Source organism: Betta splendens, chromosome 3 (genome assembly GCF_900634795.4).
Source record: "Betta splendens chromosome 3, fBetSpl5.4, whole genome shotgun sequence".
NCBI lineage: Eukaryota > Metazoa > Chordata > Actinopteri > Anabantiformes > Osphronemidae > Betta > Betta splendens.
Genome location: NC_040883.2, coordinates 17,024,710 through 17,039,488, shown reverse-complemented (window position 1 = coordinate 17,039,488; position 14,779 = coordinate 17,024,710). Strand labels below are relative to the sequence as shown.

The window sequence follows — 14,779 nt, the reverse complement described above, 5'->3', positions numbered from 1 at the left end:
CTGTTGTGCTTCTTCAGGATGATTTGACAGATCGTTTAACTTGTTTTCTACCAACATTTTTATCAGTGTAAATACTACATTTAAGTGTTTTTTCAAAACTCTTTCATTAACAACATTTATGTATCTAGAGAAGCTATGAAAAAATAAAATAGCTTCCCTTATAGCTTCAGATTCATCTGCTTGAACTTGCAGTGAACAGGACACAAAGTGTGCGTTATAATGCCTTTCAATGAAACAAATTACATACCTGTCATTTAAAACTACTCTTGTATATACAGTACTAAACTGGTGTTAAATGATCTATACTTCAATGTGTTGTTTCATTTTGTTCAGGATTTAAGCATATAGCAAAAATAGAACATAGTAAAAAAACAGCCATTTCAGTCCAATAAACTTACAGAAGAATGACGCTTATTGATATTACCTATGAAAAAATAGAATGAAATTTAAACCATAGTTGAAAATATTAATATTATTATATAGGGAGAAATAGCTTTTGCTAATCAATGCTATTAGTACAGTGTCAGTGCACAGTATCTATACTCTAACTGTTCGAAACGACAGCATGTGAACGAGGTCATAACAATGTGTGCTACACTGGCGATTTCTTCTAATGACAATACGGCATCCTGACCCCATTCTCTCTCTCCCTTCTTAGGTCCAGTGTCTGGTTTCAGAATGGGCCTGGTCCATCGATGATGTCATCCTGCACACCTTGCCGCTCCACCACGTGCATGGCATTATAAATAAGCTGCTGTGCCCACTATGGGTGGGCGCCACCTGTGTAATGCTGCCTGAATTCCAGCCTCAGAAGGTCGAGTCTGCACTTTTATCTCTTTTCTTGTTTTAGCTCCTTGTACTGATACAGTATACCTTTTTATTGACACAGCACACAGAAGAAGCAGCTGTAAATAAGGTTATCAATCAGAGTGCACATGAGAAGTATTTCAAAATTAAATGTTCTGTTTAGACACGATGCTACTGGCTGAAAGGATTTCCCATGAATCCCTCTTCTTCTATCCCTTTTCCCTTCAACTTTTCTCCCATCATTCTCTCTAACCACTTCATCTACCTCTTACCCTCAATCGGTCTCTCCTCCTCCCCTCTGCTCCTCCTCTTTTTTTCCCCTCTCTCTTGCTGTCAAACTAAGTGTTTGGGGCTCAGTGATGAATTGCCCTGTGTGGCTTTGTGTCTGACCAATGCCGACTCACGGCAGGGGCTTAAGCAGCAGATCAATCGATGAGCAGACATTGAAGGATGGTAGTGCTTGTTTGGCCCTACGAAGGGAGGGAAAGTGTGTGTGTGTGTGTGTGTGTGTGTGTGTGTGTGTGTGTGTGTGTGTGTGCGTGTGTGCGTGTGTGTGTACGTGTGTGTGCGTGTGTGTACGTGTGCGTACGTGTGCGTGCGTGTGTGTACGTGTGCGTACGTGTGCGTGCGTGTGTGTACGTGTGCGTGTGTATCTGCGTGTGTGTGTGTGTGTGTGTGTGTGTGTGTGTGCGCACACGCATATGGAAAAAACAAAACACATTTTCCAATGTTTGTATGTCAGGACCTCTACTTCTTAATGGCAGGAATGGACACATACGTATCTGCCAACTAACTATCAGTATTCATCTTTGATTCCTGATGTAATGTACCAAACCTCTTTTCTCACTCACTTTTCTTCTCCTGCTCCTGAAGTAACTGTACATTGATGAAGTGATCGATGGTCTGTCTCTTAACATCTCTGAAGAGCAGCCTGGGCTGCAGAGGCCAGCATTGATTTTTGCTGATTTCTCCTGGAGATAGTGACAGAAAATTTCAGTGCAGGAATTGTGGTCCAGTAAATTGCACATAAGTTCATTTCACTTGACCTGTTGCAGATGGACAGTGACAGATACTGTTCCTGGGGATCACACAGTGCTGGTCAGAGTGCGCTTATATTAATCCTCACTGATTTTGTCATTATAGAAAGTACTGTTTTAATTAACGGCTAATTATTAAGTAGTTGCGACAATTAATTTATGGCTGCAATAAGTTAAGGCATTTCACAAAGTATCTTGATTGATGGACCTTTGCTGGCTTTTGTATAATTTAACTTAAAACTGATTTTAATAGAGCAATATTTCATACACCATCGGTTTGGATTGGACAGGAGTTGGAGGGGTCTTGGATGTAGGGATGATGTTCAGATTTATCCATCTGTTCGGGTCCATACCGAAATATCTCTGTGCAAAACGATACAAGAAGCCATCTTGTAGCTTCAAACGTTCATGTTACCAGATGATGAAGCTTCCTGACTTTGGTCAGTTGTCCTTTAGCACCACCAACAGGTCACTGTAGTCACTCAAAAGATGAGTTGGGGATACAAAAAGCCTACTTAGGTTTTAATTAGGATTCTGGGCTCACCGTTAGAAATCAGGCATTGACTTCCAGATGGTTTCTGGAAGTGACCAACTGTTCTCATTAGTTTGCTTCATAGGGAAAGACTAAGTGTCTGGAGGATCTGGGGTAACTCATGCACACTAGACAGAAAACCCATCTTCTGTTCTTGACCTTGAACCCTCAGATTTCTTAGACGCTGGGCATCTCAACTACCTTTTACTGTCATGGTGAGAAATTGGTTTGAACATTCATGGGTCCCAGAGATTACGCTTTGGGACCCATGAATGCCCCTTTCACTGGGGTGATCCCCTGACATCTGCTCAAGCACCAGATATTGAGATTTAGAGTAAATCTTCTCTGCAATTATCACAGGTATTGCATTATTTGTCTATGCAAACACACAGTACCAGTCACCGCTGTGCTGTGCTGTGCTGTGCTGTGCTGTGCTGTGCTGTGCTGTGCTGTGCTGTGCTGTGCTGTGCTGTGCTGTGCTGTGCTGTGCTGTGCTGCTAAACCTCAAATCGAGTTTCTTCACCATATCCTCTTTGGCAAAGCTCTAGTCCTCTGTCACAAACCTGTTTGCACTATTCCACTGGTTTTACACATCTCTACAGCCTTTTGCAAAACATTTAACACACGTCATGAAAAGACACAAACTTTATTTAATTAACTCACGCAAAAAGTTCATGCAAAAAACATCTGTTAGAAATGACTTGTATAATTAAGAGTTTCATCCCCTACACCTTCAGAGTGTTGTTTAAAATGCAGGTCCTGGCTTTGGGTCTTCATGACATCCTGTCTCCTTCCTCTCCTCTCCACGCAGAACTTGGTTGAAGCGCCCCATTACACTTGACAGCACCCAGAATAGTTGGGGCACACTCGTTTAATACTCCTCCTCTCTGCACCAGCACATGAATGTACACAGTCCTTATATTGACTTGTCATACTATGGTCAAGGGATTTGATTGCTGTCTATTTAGTCTAAAACATCTCATTTACTGATCTGTATATATGAACCTATGTTTGTTTATAAGAGGGCAAAGGGGGAAGTGTAGTTAGTAGATAATAGATTGTAAGTCTACGACAAGGTGACTCAAAGGAGAGGTGGAGAAGAAGGAATGTTGAAATTGCTAGCACATTAAGAAGGATGTGGTGGTGCTGTAGGTGAGAGGGATGATGGTGGAGACTTCATCCTTCTCAGTTTGACTGTGTGTGTGTGTGAGAGAGAGAGAGATAGAGACTCCAGAGGCAGCGAAGCAGGAAATTATGAAACAGAGAGAGAAGGTAAGTGAATGTGAGATGGGAAGCGATTGGGTGAGGGGAGAAAGAACGATGAAGGGAAGATGCAGGGTCAGAGATGAAAGTAAAGAGTGAAAAAGAAACACTTGGGAACAGTGGTATAAAGAAAAAGCAGAATTGAGCAAGAGGGGAGGGGAGACAGCTGGGGAGGAGTGCCTGTCTCCCAGGGGGGGGGGGGGCGGTTCTTAGAAAAGCTGTCGTTCACCTTCACTTAATTCGTGTTGTCGTCCCATCCTCCCATCGTCTACTGTGTTGTACCCAGACTGCTTGTTTGTGTGGGTGAGGGAAAGGTGGGGCGGGTGAGTAAAATTGCTTTGTCCTTGAAAAACTGAGTCGATGAGATAGTCGAACAGTATTTCTTAGGTGTGAATGCTGCTCAGTGTAGGATAATACCCATTAACGCTCGTGTGCACACGCCGTGCTCCTTCCACAGTCAAAAAGCGCGTTTGTCAGGAGGAGAAGTCCTGCAGACGGTCTTTAAACCGGCCAGCGTTCCAGCTCAGCCCTGCAGCGCTCGGTGCTGTTTTCCTCCCCCTGACCTTTACAAATCTCTGCTTTTTTCCTTGTCTTTTCTGGCATTCTGTTGACAGCTTTAATATGAGGCTGCTGTCTGGACTCCACTCTGCCATTTACATCAAACAAGAGAAAAAAAAATAATGACACTTTTTTTCCCCCCCCAATCACATGCAGCTATGACATGAATGTAATGGACACATCCGTTAGATACGCCACTTTACACTTTTCTATTTTCATCCCTCCTTCCTCCATTTTGAGTTTTATGTTGTACCTATCCATCCCTCCGTCTCTCTTTCCCAGGTCTGGGACATGCTGTTGAGCCCCCAGGCTCCTAAGGTTAATGTGTTCATGGCCGTGCCCACCATCTACTCTAAGCTGATCCAGTACTACGATCAGCACTTCACACAGCCTCACGTCAAGGACTTTGTCAAAGCATTCTGCAAAGAAAGGATAAGGTACAGACTTTGGGATTAATGAAAGACAGCTTAACACCCAACACACACACACACACACACACAAACACGCACGACACACGCGCACACACAAAATTGGTTCTTTCACTGAAGGGTGTAATAATTAACAAATTAACTTGACACATGGTTTACGGTCTTAGTAATCGTCAAATCTGTCATAGAACCTGGACCATACGTTAGAGGTTCCAACCACCACTATCCTCACATCTCACAATCTAATAATTGAAAGGAAAACATGAGCTTGCCTGTTGATTCGAATCAATTTTGACAGGCCTTTCACAAACCTTTTAGGCTGCCATTACCCTGATCTGGTGCTGGGTTTTATTCCTGACAGAGTTGAATGTTTAGCAGTATAACTTAGACGTGTTATTCGAAGGCTGGAGCTTTTCGCTCACTTTGCGACCTCTCCTCTCCAGGTTAATGGTTTCTGGCTCGGCTGCTCTTCCTCTTCCCACTCTGCAGCGCTGGGAGGAGATTACAGGACACACACTGCTGGAACGCTACGGCATGACTGAGATCGGCATGGCTCTATCCAACCCCCTCAAGGGTCCACGCATCCCAGGTGCACATGCTCCACTGCCTGGATGCACTTGCACACATACACACATTTATGATTCCGAATGGTTTATTCTAACATCATAGCCTTTAATTTACAGTCCCATCCCACGCCAAAGAAAAAACAAATATAAATGGACAACTTGTTTATCTGTTGTTTTAGCAAAGTAATTAACTGTCTAATTTTCTAAGCTTATGATTATAAATCAACAAATTTGCAGTCAGTTATTTCGTCACACAATCAAATTTACTGTATTTTTTTTAATCAGTGTCCAAGAAACATGAGCAGGAAGTTCGAGGATTCCACAGAGATGAGTCAAATTGAAAAGAATTCAAGGAATTATTTTGCTTTCCACAGACAATAACAAGTGTGGCTTCACTGATTTGTTGGTGAAATCATCTGATGCCCGTTTGATTAAAAGCTGCTACACATCTTGGCCTTGGACACTATAATCACCGTTTTTACATAATTTTGATAGTGATTGTATTTTGCAGTAGATTTTGATACAATTATGATATGTCAGGGACATTTTCCTGTGAAAGCAGTGAAGATTTAATTCCATAATTCGGATCATTATGGACCAGGTTCACACACCAAACTCCACTAGCTTGTTTACGTTTCCAAATTATTCTGCGTTTCAGCAAAGAAACTAGACTGAGTTTGATCACAGAGACAGAAACTAGAATCTTCTTTATTGCGTATCTCTTAACTGCGATTCATTGGCGCTCCCCTCAAGTTTGTGTCGTGCCGTGTGATTATTTGGGTGACAGGTGAGCTTCTCTGCTGTGGTGTCAGGTAAAACCCCATGATCCCAGCTACACCTCCCTCACACACGCAGGAACAAAGGCAAGGTCTGGAAACGAGGTCAGACTCGTGTCGGTTGCTTTCTTCTCCTGTCTTCTTTTGTCCGCCCCCCTTCCCTCCCCCCTGCTCACTGCCTTCCTATTCCCCAGCCAACTCTTCCTCTTACAGCTACAGCTAATTAGCTTGCCAGTGAATTGGGAAATCCCTGTCTGCCGTTTGTTGGGATATTGTTTTGTTTGTTTGTCAGGTAGCGCTTGGCATGCGTCGTGCAGGCTGTGTTTGATTCCTCTCAGGTGATTATTAAGAACGGCTTCCAGAGGCCTGTGGTTCTGTTGCTGTTCCCACTGACTTGGTTGTGTGTTTTTATTTAGTTTGTTGTGAGTAGCAGGCACGAGCTTGTGCTTGTTTGAGCCGGTGTGTTCCTGTCTTGTCCTTAAGTAGGTTAAAATGGATCAATAGGAGCTGCAAGAAACACTCTGAGATGAGTGCTGGAGCGTAGTCACACATTTTCATTTCTTCCTGTCCTCAGCCAAACGAGGACTGTAGCAGACAACTCAACTCTGAATATGTGTTATTGACAGCATTTTAATTATTCACTTTCTACTGTATTTAGGACATGGAACTGGCCTGATTTAGTTGTGTAGCTTACAGTTTTAGAGCATTTCAGATTAACAGCAGTGTGGATTTCTAGGTCATATTGCCCTTGTTGAATTGTGTGCATTAGTTGAATTAGTTCTTCCTACTCCTTTCTATGGAATTGTTATTGCTCTCAGTCTCTCTGTTGTTTCTTTCTTCTTCTTTTTTTTTTTTTTACAACACATCCTCCACGCATCCTTTGGGGTTAATGTTTTGTTCAGGAACATGATGACACCATTAGAAGGTGTAAAGGCTTTAAAAGCTATTAAACTGTACTATGAGCATTTTTATTAATCATACAACAGATAACTCCTGTAGCTGCTGCCCCATAAATAATCAACCAGAGCTACCCCATGCTTCATGTTTTAATCAACCTCTTTTTAAACAGTCTATAGCACTTCAGGATGCAGGAATGGTTGCGGCACAGCGAGGCTGACCTTGCGGGTCCCCAGTTCATGCTTGTGCGTTATCAACAGAGTCAACACAAAAGCAGTCAAGTTAATTTTGTGCTCAGTTGGTTTTCCCTACTGGACTGAGTGCAAGTGATGCAGGGTATTTGATAGACATTGCCAATCAGGACAACCAGTGAGTTAGATCAATATGAAGTGAGAGAATCACTCTTGAACCAGGGAATGACCTCCTCTTTATTGGGAAAGCAGTGGTCTGTGACAAATGGCATAATAGCCTTAAGGCAGACACAGGAAAATCTACAAAGACCTTGCCTTGCATCCCCTGTGTGCTCGCTCCACTTACACATACATGCATAGGTAAATAATGAGACTTCAGTATGTAACACATTTCTGTTTCACTTAAACCTTTGTGCAGCTCCCAGTTGTGAATAGCCACATATTTGACATCGTGTTTTATTCCATAATTTGTAGGCTCAGTTGTAACGTTTTTATGCAGCTGTGCTGGAATAAAAAGGCTTGTCAAGCACTCAGTGGTAGTTAGGACTAACTGAATATATTTTACAGTAAGTACCTTGCTTTTTTCAGAGCTGGTGTAAAAATAGAATTCTTCATCTTTTTCACATGGATCCGTCAGTGGGTTATATTCTGGGTTCAGTTATTTCTTTGAGTGTCTCAAGTTTAAGAGAAAACAGTTGTTGTTGTTTTCTTTCTTTTTAGAACTTGGCTAATGAGGTAACCTGCAAGACCCCCAAGAAATTCCCATTACTGCCCGCGTAAGCTGACTTTGTCAATGGAGTGTAATTGCTCAGGGTTTACTGTGATTTACTAGCTCAGCAAACCGTTTAGTGGCCAGATATGGCCCACAGGCGAAAGGTCATGCCAGCTTCACTGTGCCACCAAACCTCCCTACTGGATTCAGACCAATCACTCTTTTGGCTGGTCTTACACTGTAAAAATGATCATATCTCTCTCTTTCTGCTTTCACTTTGCACTTATTTATTTTGTGTGCTTCTGCTTAATTTGATTACAGGGGCTGTGGGGCTGCCACTTCCCGGAATGGAAGTGCGGCTTGTCATGAATAACCCAAATAACACCACAATCGTGGAGAGCAGTCAAAGAGAAACCCAGGTAATAAGTTAAATAGTATTTGAGTAGTGCTGCATGATTAAAATATTGGGAAACAACATATCATGAACATATCATCTGAAAAGACAGCAACTTGCATGTAAACAAACATTGATAGTTTGCACAGTGACTTTAAGCATCTTTAAGCAAGAGGTTAAGCATCTAAACCATCTTGTCATTTCATGCATTTAATGTAAACTACAGTGTACTGAAGACTGAACTATAAATATGATGAATCAAAGCACTCACTCACTGAATCTTACAAACGGTCATGTACATTCATGGTTTTTGAGCAGCTAAAATTAAATACAATTGACGTTAATTTTGTTCATTTTAAATAAAAAGATGATTATGTCCCACACACATTAAACAGGGACAGTGAAAGTCAGGACCACAGAGGAAATTTACAGGCAGATTTGCATGACTCACCTCAACAAAAGGTCTCTAGATATGTCTAGTCACCTTTTGGGAGGAAAAAATGATGACGTGATAAAACTTGCATCACTTTTCATGTAATCTTATTAAGTACTGGGGAAATACCGTAGATTTTAATTGAACTGAATTATCCACTCCAATCAACACACCATGTCTAATTTGCCAATAAATAAATAGCATGTTATACATTCCTGCTTTTGTCTGTTTGGTCTGCAAAACTGTGCATGTCGATTACGTTCAGTTTAGCTTTCCATCAATTACCTGGAGTTTTTTTTTTAGCATGACACTGACTCAGTTCATTTATACTGTGCCCTGTCTTAGTCGATCTGTCTTTCTCCATGAATATGTCAAAGGTACGCCCAGGTCTGGAGGGAAAAGAGGGCGAGCTCTTAGTGCGAGGTTCATCTGTGTTTAAGGAGTACTGGAACAAACCTCAGGAGACCAGAGAGACTTTCACTGATGACGGCTGGTTTAGAACAGGTACCGAACGCTCCTCACTTTTCTTTTAACTTGCACTTCAGCACACACATTCTGCCACTAATTGCATCTACATGAGTGGTGCTGTCAGAGGGATTCACAGGGGAAGGAAAGATGTCAGAAGTTTTTTTTTTATTTATATTTATATGTATATATATATATATATATATATATATATATATATATATATATATATATATATATATATATATGCCACTGACAACACTTAAAAACCAGGGGTCCAGTCATGGAACTCGCACACACAAACTATGAAGGAGTGATAAATGGACTATGTGTGTTTTTGGTGCTGCAGGGCATTTTCTCTCCTAAGTGGTTGTGACTGCTCTGGGTCTTGAGGAACCAAGGATTGCTCCCTCACTCTCCTCTTTAAAGTGTGTGTGTGTTTGTGTGTGTGTGGTAGCACAGAGGGTAGCTGTCATCAGAGGCTTTTTCCCCCTGCAGCCCAGCCTTGCTTCACTGCAAAGCCACTGGGAGACAGGTGTTAGGTTGACGTGGGGGAGGCTGAGGAGTGGTGGAGGGAGAGCAGAAGCAACTGGGGCTTCAAATTGTTATGTAGATGACAGGAAATAAGAGCCCGAGGCAAAAAGTCAGCAAGGAGTTAAGAGTATGGAGCTTCAGAGCTTGGTGGTGGAGGGGCTAGAAAGACTTGGCTACAAAGGCTGGTGTGTAGAGCTCATGTAAGCGTGTAGGGACAGACAAGGTAGTGATGTGGTGCTGGTGGAGGAAAGGGTTTGGGGAGAAAAGCAGCAAGGAAGGAGCGAGTGATGAAGAGCGAAGCAGGGTGAGGCAGTGGGAGAGCAGGGCAGAGTGTGTTTAATTGGCTTTGCAGGCTGGAAGGACAGAGATCCAGAGCACAGCATGCCGCTGTCACACTCCATTACAGCCGCTGGCCACATAATGAGAGCCTGTGCAATCAGCTTCCCACAGACCGGTCCCTCAAGCCACACACACACCGTGGACAACTCTACAGGAAGCTATCAAATACGTACCTTGCCCACCCACCTGCCTGTGTTCCCTGATGCAAACTTAAACACACACACACTCACACACACACACACACACACACACACACACACACACACACACACACACACACACACACACACACACACACACACAGTCATAAAATTGAAGGAGTGCTTTTTATGTATATGTCATTTTTGTATTTCTCTCAAAAGGCTGAGTTGAAGCACTTGAGATCGCAAATGATGTGGATGAATGGCTGCTTTAAACAATGAACCAGTCATTTGGGAAGCATCTACAGTAGTTCTTTAAGCAGCACCGGAGTCCTGCAATATTATTATTATTATTATTATTATTATTATTATTATTATTATTATTATTATTATTATTATTATTATTATTATTATTATTAACTGATAATGATCAGTAGATTGAGTCCACTGTCAAATATCACATTAATCTGCTAATGTTTTTCATTTTAAATCAACAATAAATAGCAAAGAACACTTTGTATATGCTGTATTCCTTCACAGTGATCATACGTCTCAGTAATAGTATGAAAAACATAAACTCATGCTTTCTGGCACTTAGCCCCATCCTTAGGGTCTGCATCCCCTCTCACCCTTTAGCCTCACACCTGCTCCCTGTTTCACACTCCATTTTTTCCTCCCAAGCTTTGCCTCATATTTGCTCTTATTTGCCAAGTCTTGCTGATGTCTTGTCACCTTTTCACAGAGCTTTTTGCGTGTCCATTTTTCTCTGTCCTCCAGGTTTTGACCTTTAGGTCAGGGAATGGAAAGCGAAAGGTGTTTTAGTGCTGTGTTCGGTGCCAGATGACTTTTCAGTGATCTGGCTTAGATGTCCTTTTTATGGATCAGGGCTATGACACAACCACAAACCCGACCACGGTGTTTCTTGAATCGTGCCGAAGCACCTACTCAGGCACTGCCCTCCACCTGTCAGCTGTAGTGAAGAGGCAGGATTTGTATGCACCCTGAGAGACTCCACTAATAGCAAGAAAGTCCACTTGCCATTTATCAGACTAGCTTCTCGTGCCTGCTTTGGTTTAACTCTAATAGCTCATACAGCATCTACTCTGTGCAAAGTTAAATTGCCACATAATTAACGTACAGTGATCATAAAGTAAACACATCTGAATGTACATTATTTGCTGTTGTTCAACATTATGTTCATTTAAAATGCCACTAGAGTCATGAAGTGCGTTTTCTTAAATCATTCCGCAGATTGGCCCTGAGCTGAAAATGTTTACACTGTGCGTCTGACACAGAGCGCGAGATGAAATCTGAGAAAGTAAAGCTAATGGGGCCGACTGACAGGCCTGTAGACGGTGAAGAAGCGAGCGCTAAGGGAGGAGGGGGGAGGTTGGATCAATAAGTTCTCGCTGGTCAGAGGTGTCTCCTCCAGCGCGAGCGGGTGCCGCGCAGCGTTTGCTCTACGGGGAAGCTGTCAACTTCTCCCGAGTGCTCTCTCTTTCCACTTATCTTCACAAACATCTCTGAACACATCGAACACCTCTCACCTTTGTCAACCCTCCTTTTGTGCTCTGCAACTCCACCTCTCCGCCGTCTGCAGCTGCGATGAGAGGTCGGCTCAAGCCGACTGCGAGCGACGTGATGTGCACAGGTAAAAACAATGAATCTGGGGCAACACCGCTGAGAACTGCTTTTAGTTGATCTCTTAAAAGAAGTGGCGCGGCAGATTTGAGCCTCCACTTCTGGAGTATGACATCTTGAAATAACCCATAAATGCATGAATGAATACATAAATTAGAGAGAACACGAGGCATTAGCGTGTTTCACATTTAGCATAATGAGGTGAATAATGAAGATATGGCTGTATCGGACATATCTGCTGTTTGGATATTCATTTATTAAGACTCGAGATCAAACGATAATAGGTGAGTTTGATTTTTCTGTAAAGTTTTATAAATAGAAGGTTGTTTTGAAGGATTTACAGTGTCAAGCAGGCAGCAAGGCGTCACTGTTTAGATCCGTGTGTGTAATAAAGTGAAGAAACCCTGTACTGTAGCTGTAAAGGTGAGCTTAGAGGTTTCCAGGGTGAATTCTCCACAGACCAGCACCAGTGTAGCTTATATCCTGCACATGTGCTCTCCTCTCCCCTGCGCTCATTTCTCTGTGTGTTCTCAATGTCACACATCACCCCAGGTCACACTGTGTCCTCCAAACCCAATGTCAGAGACCCCTGTAGGATTTACCAAGACCGTCTTCACAGCAGCCACCTCCGTTACACTTACAGCCATGGTTTCAGTGCATGGCGGTTTTCACACCAGTTTAAGGTGAATCTAGTTAAATACAGGCTTCATGGGCACCAATAAACTCCAGGAGTGTTGAAACCTCTGCCAGCATGTTGCGTTTTCCTGACATTTAAAACGTCTAAAAACTTCTGGGAGTTTTCTAATCTGCCTTTCATAATTGACCACTGTATCTTGGTTGGCCATCTGAGATGTCTGAATCGGTGCAGAGCTGGAGCATGTAAACGACAGTTAAGTAGTTTACTTGATGAACATAGCAGATCTGAGACAGACATCAATCCTCGGGCTCAGCTTGTTATCTGCTGGTGGAGAGGCAACCCAGCAAGGAATATAATCAGCAGCATTAACATAAAGCAATTCAAGCTTCTTTAATTGCATTATATTAAACAAATTAGATCACTCATCCAAGTGCAAAGTGCTTTCTTGTACCATATTAATTACTAAAAATGGAGCTGTGACAAAAGTTAAGGATGATAAATAATGTCAGAGCTGAGATTTCACTGCTTGGCTGTCTGTTATTTATCCTCATTAACTCTTCCATCTAGGCATTGGGGTTTTAATGTGGAACATTAATATTCATATATGCTAAGTGTTTACAGTCACTGTGAGAAGAGGCATGAGTCACATTTCACCTCTCTCATCTTTTGTGCAGATAAGGCCTCTCCTCTCCACAGCCATGGAGGGCACTCGGCTCTAACCTGCGCTGCCAGAGTTTAGGTTGCGCTGAGTGTGATGAGAGATTGGGACTCCACTTTACTCTCTCCCAGAGGCGAAGCGTCACCTCATCAGTCTCACTTTGAACACTTCAGCGATGCTGGTGGGGAGGCATGCATAAACACAACGTAGTATCTCTTTAAAAAAAGTCGAGGCAAACTATTCAGGTGGTTTTGGAAGGTTTGTGCTGCCACAAGTGCAGTTGGTGTCTGTGTAGTCGATGCACATACGATGATCATCTGTCGAACGTGTCCTCACTTTACAGACTTTAGTTCATTCTCTAACGCCTGCAATTGGGACAAACGCCTTTTGGCTCTGGGTTTAGGTGTCGTGAAGACTTCGTGACATGTGTTCTGACTTTTAAGTTTAAATTTAACTGTGGATGTAATAAATAATGGCGTGCGCTGTGTTGTTTGCTTTTGTGTAAAGAGAGTTCAGTTAAAAGCCCAGATTAGATAATAAAGTGAATCTGGAAATTTTCTCTTCTATTGGGGGTTTACATGCAAGTCACGTCCTAAGATTTCAGTGGGGTGTGCAAATAAAAACAAGTCCACGGAATTTAGATTGAGGTCAGGCTTAAATCACATTTAATTACAAGCACTTATTTCTGTTTTGTTATTCAGTCATAGCAGACATTCTTTATGTGGCTTGAAGGTCATGACAACCTAATAGATGACTTCAGTCACCTCTGCAATAAGTGCCTCTGTGCATTTTTATTTGCCCTTCTCTTTCGCCATCGACTCGAGCAGCGATGCTTGGGGGGAACTGGCTGAAGTGTTTGGGATGTTGGTCTTTGTCATGTGTCAAAGTGGCCTTTTCCCTTATGCAGATTTTGTTTCTAAAAAGCTAAACACTAGGTTTTGTCTGTGTTTCTGTCTCATTTTAAGTCAGTGTGTCATTTTAAGTGGTGGTCGAATCATGATGTTTCCCTGCCAGCTCTGAACGTTGCTGAGTGGGTGCACAGGGTTTGATGGGTGAAGAACCTGTGCATGCTATTGTACCTGCCTCGTCTGGGCTAGATTTAAGCTCCATGCTGAGGGCTGTGCATATCGTCATATAACAGTATTAGAAAGACTTTGAGTATGATAATCTATAGAAGGTGTCTTGTCTTTATGTACTCTAGTCTGTTGACTAGAGCACATAAAGAGTAGACTAGGAGCTTGACTTAATGACATGTCGACAATGCAGGTTTTTTTATTAAAACTTATGCAGAGGAACCTGTTGTGAACTAGTCTTCATAAAAGCTGTGCCTTGTAATGAGACTGTCTGAAAGAGGCGCATTAGATACGAAAACCTTCATAATGTGGGTTTCCTGTTTAAATCATAAAAGTAGCCCCAAAACAGTCAAGTATTGATTTTCCTCTCTCGTTCTGTCATTTTCTTATTGTGTAAAAAACATTGCAGAAGTTTTCTCTGCCCTCCGTCCTCAGTCAGTGTCGATCTGTTTTTTTTCTTCCTCTTTTCCCCCCACACTGTGTGCCTTCACTTTCTTTAATGCCTCAGAATGAGATGAAAGCCCAGTGCAATTAGGCTTCTTATCGTTTTAATTAAGAAAGCCATTCGGCCATATCTGCCTTCGACGCCATAACACATAATGGCAGAGAGTCTCTAATGCCTGAAGTTGTGTGTGTGTGTGTGTGTGTGTGTGTGTGTGTGTGTGTGTGTGTGTGTGTGTGTGTGTGTGTGTGTGTGT

The 14,779-nt window shown here is 42.4% G+C and overlaps 1 protein-coding gene across 3 annotated transcripts in view; it reads left to right on the top strand.

Moving 5' to 3' along the window:
- acsf3 (acyl-CoA synthetase family member 3) overlaps positions 1-14,779 on the top strand; it is a 90,327-nt gene that overhangs the window by 1,750 nt on the left and 73,798 nt on the right. For 2 of the 3 annotated variants that reach the window (XM_029143453.2, XM_041069938.2), the window contains 5 exons: positions 659-814; positions 4,480-4,634; positions 5,069-5,214; positions 8,089-8,186; positions 8,972-9,098. In XM_029143453.2, coding sequence (XP_028999286.1) covers positions 659-814; positions 4,480-4,634; positions 5,069-5,214; positions 8,089-8,186; positions 8,972-9,098 — 682 coding nt within the window. Of the gene's footprint in view, positions 1-658; positions 815-4,479; positions 4,635-5,068; positions 5,215-8,088; positions 8,187-8,971; positions 9,099-11,323; positions 14,727-14,779 lie in introns of those variants that run through there. The other variant, XM_055507261.1, reaches the window with a different exon arrangement.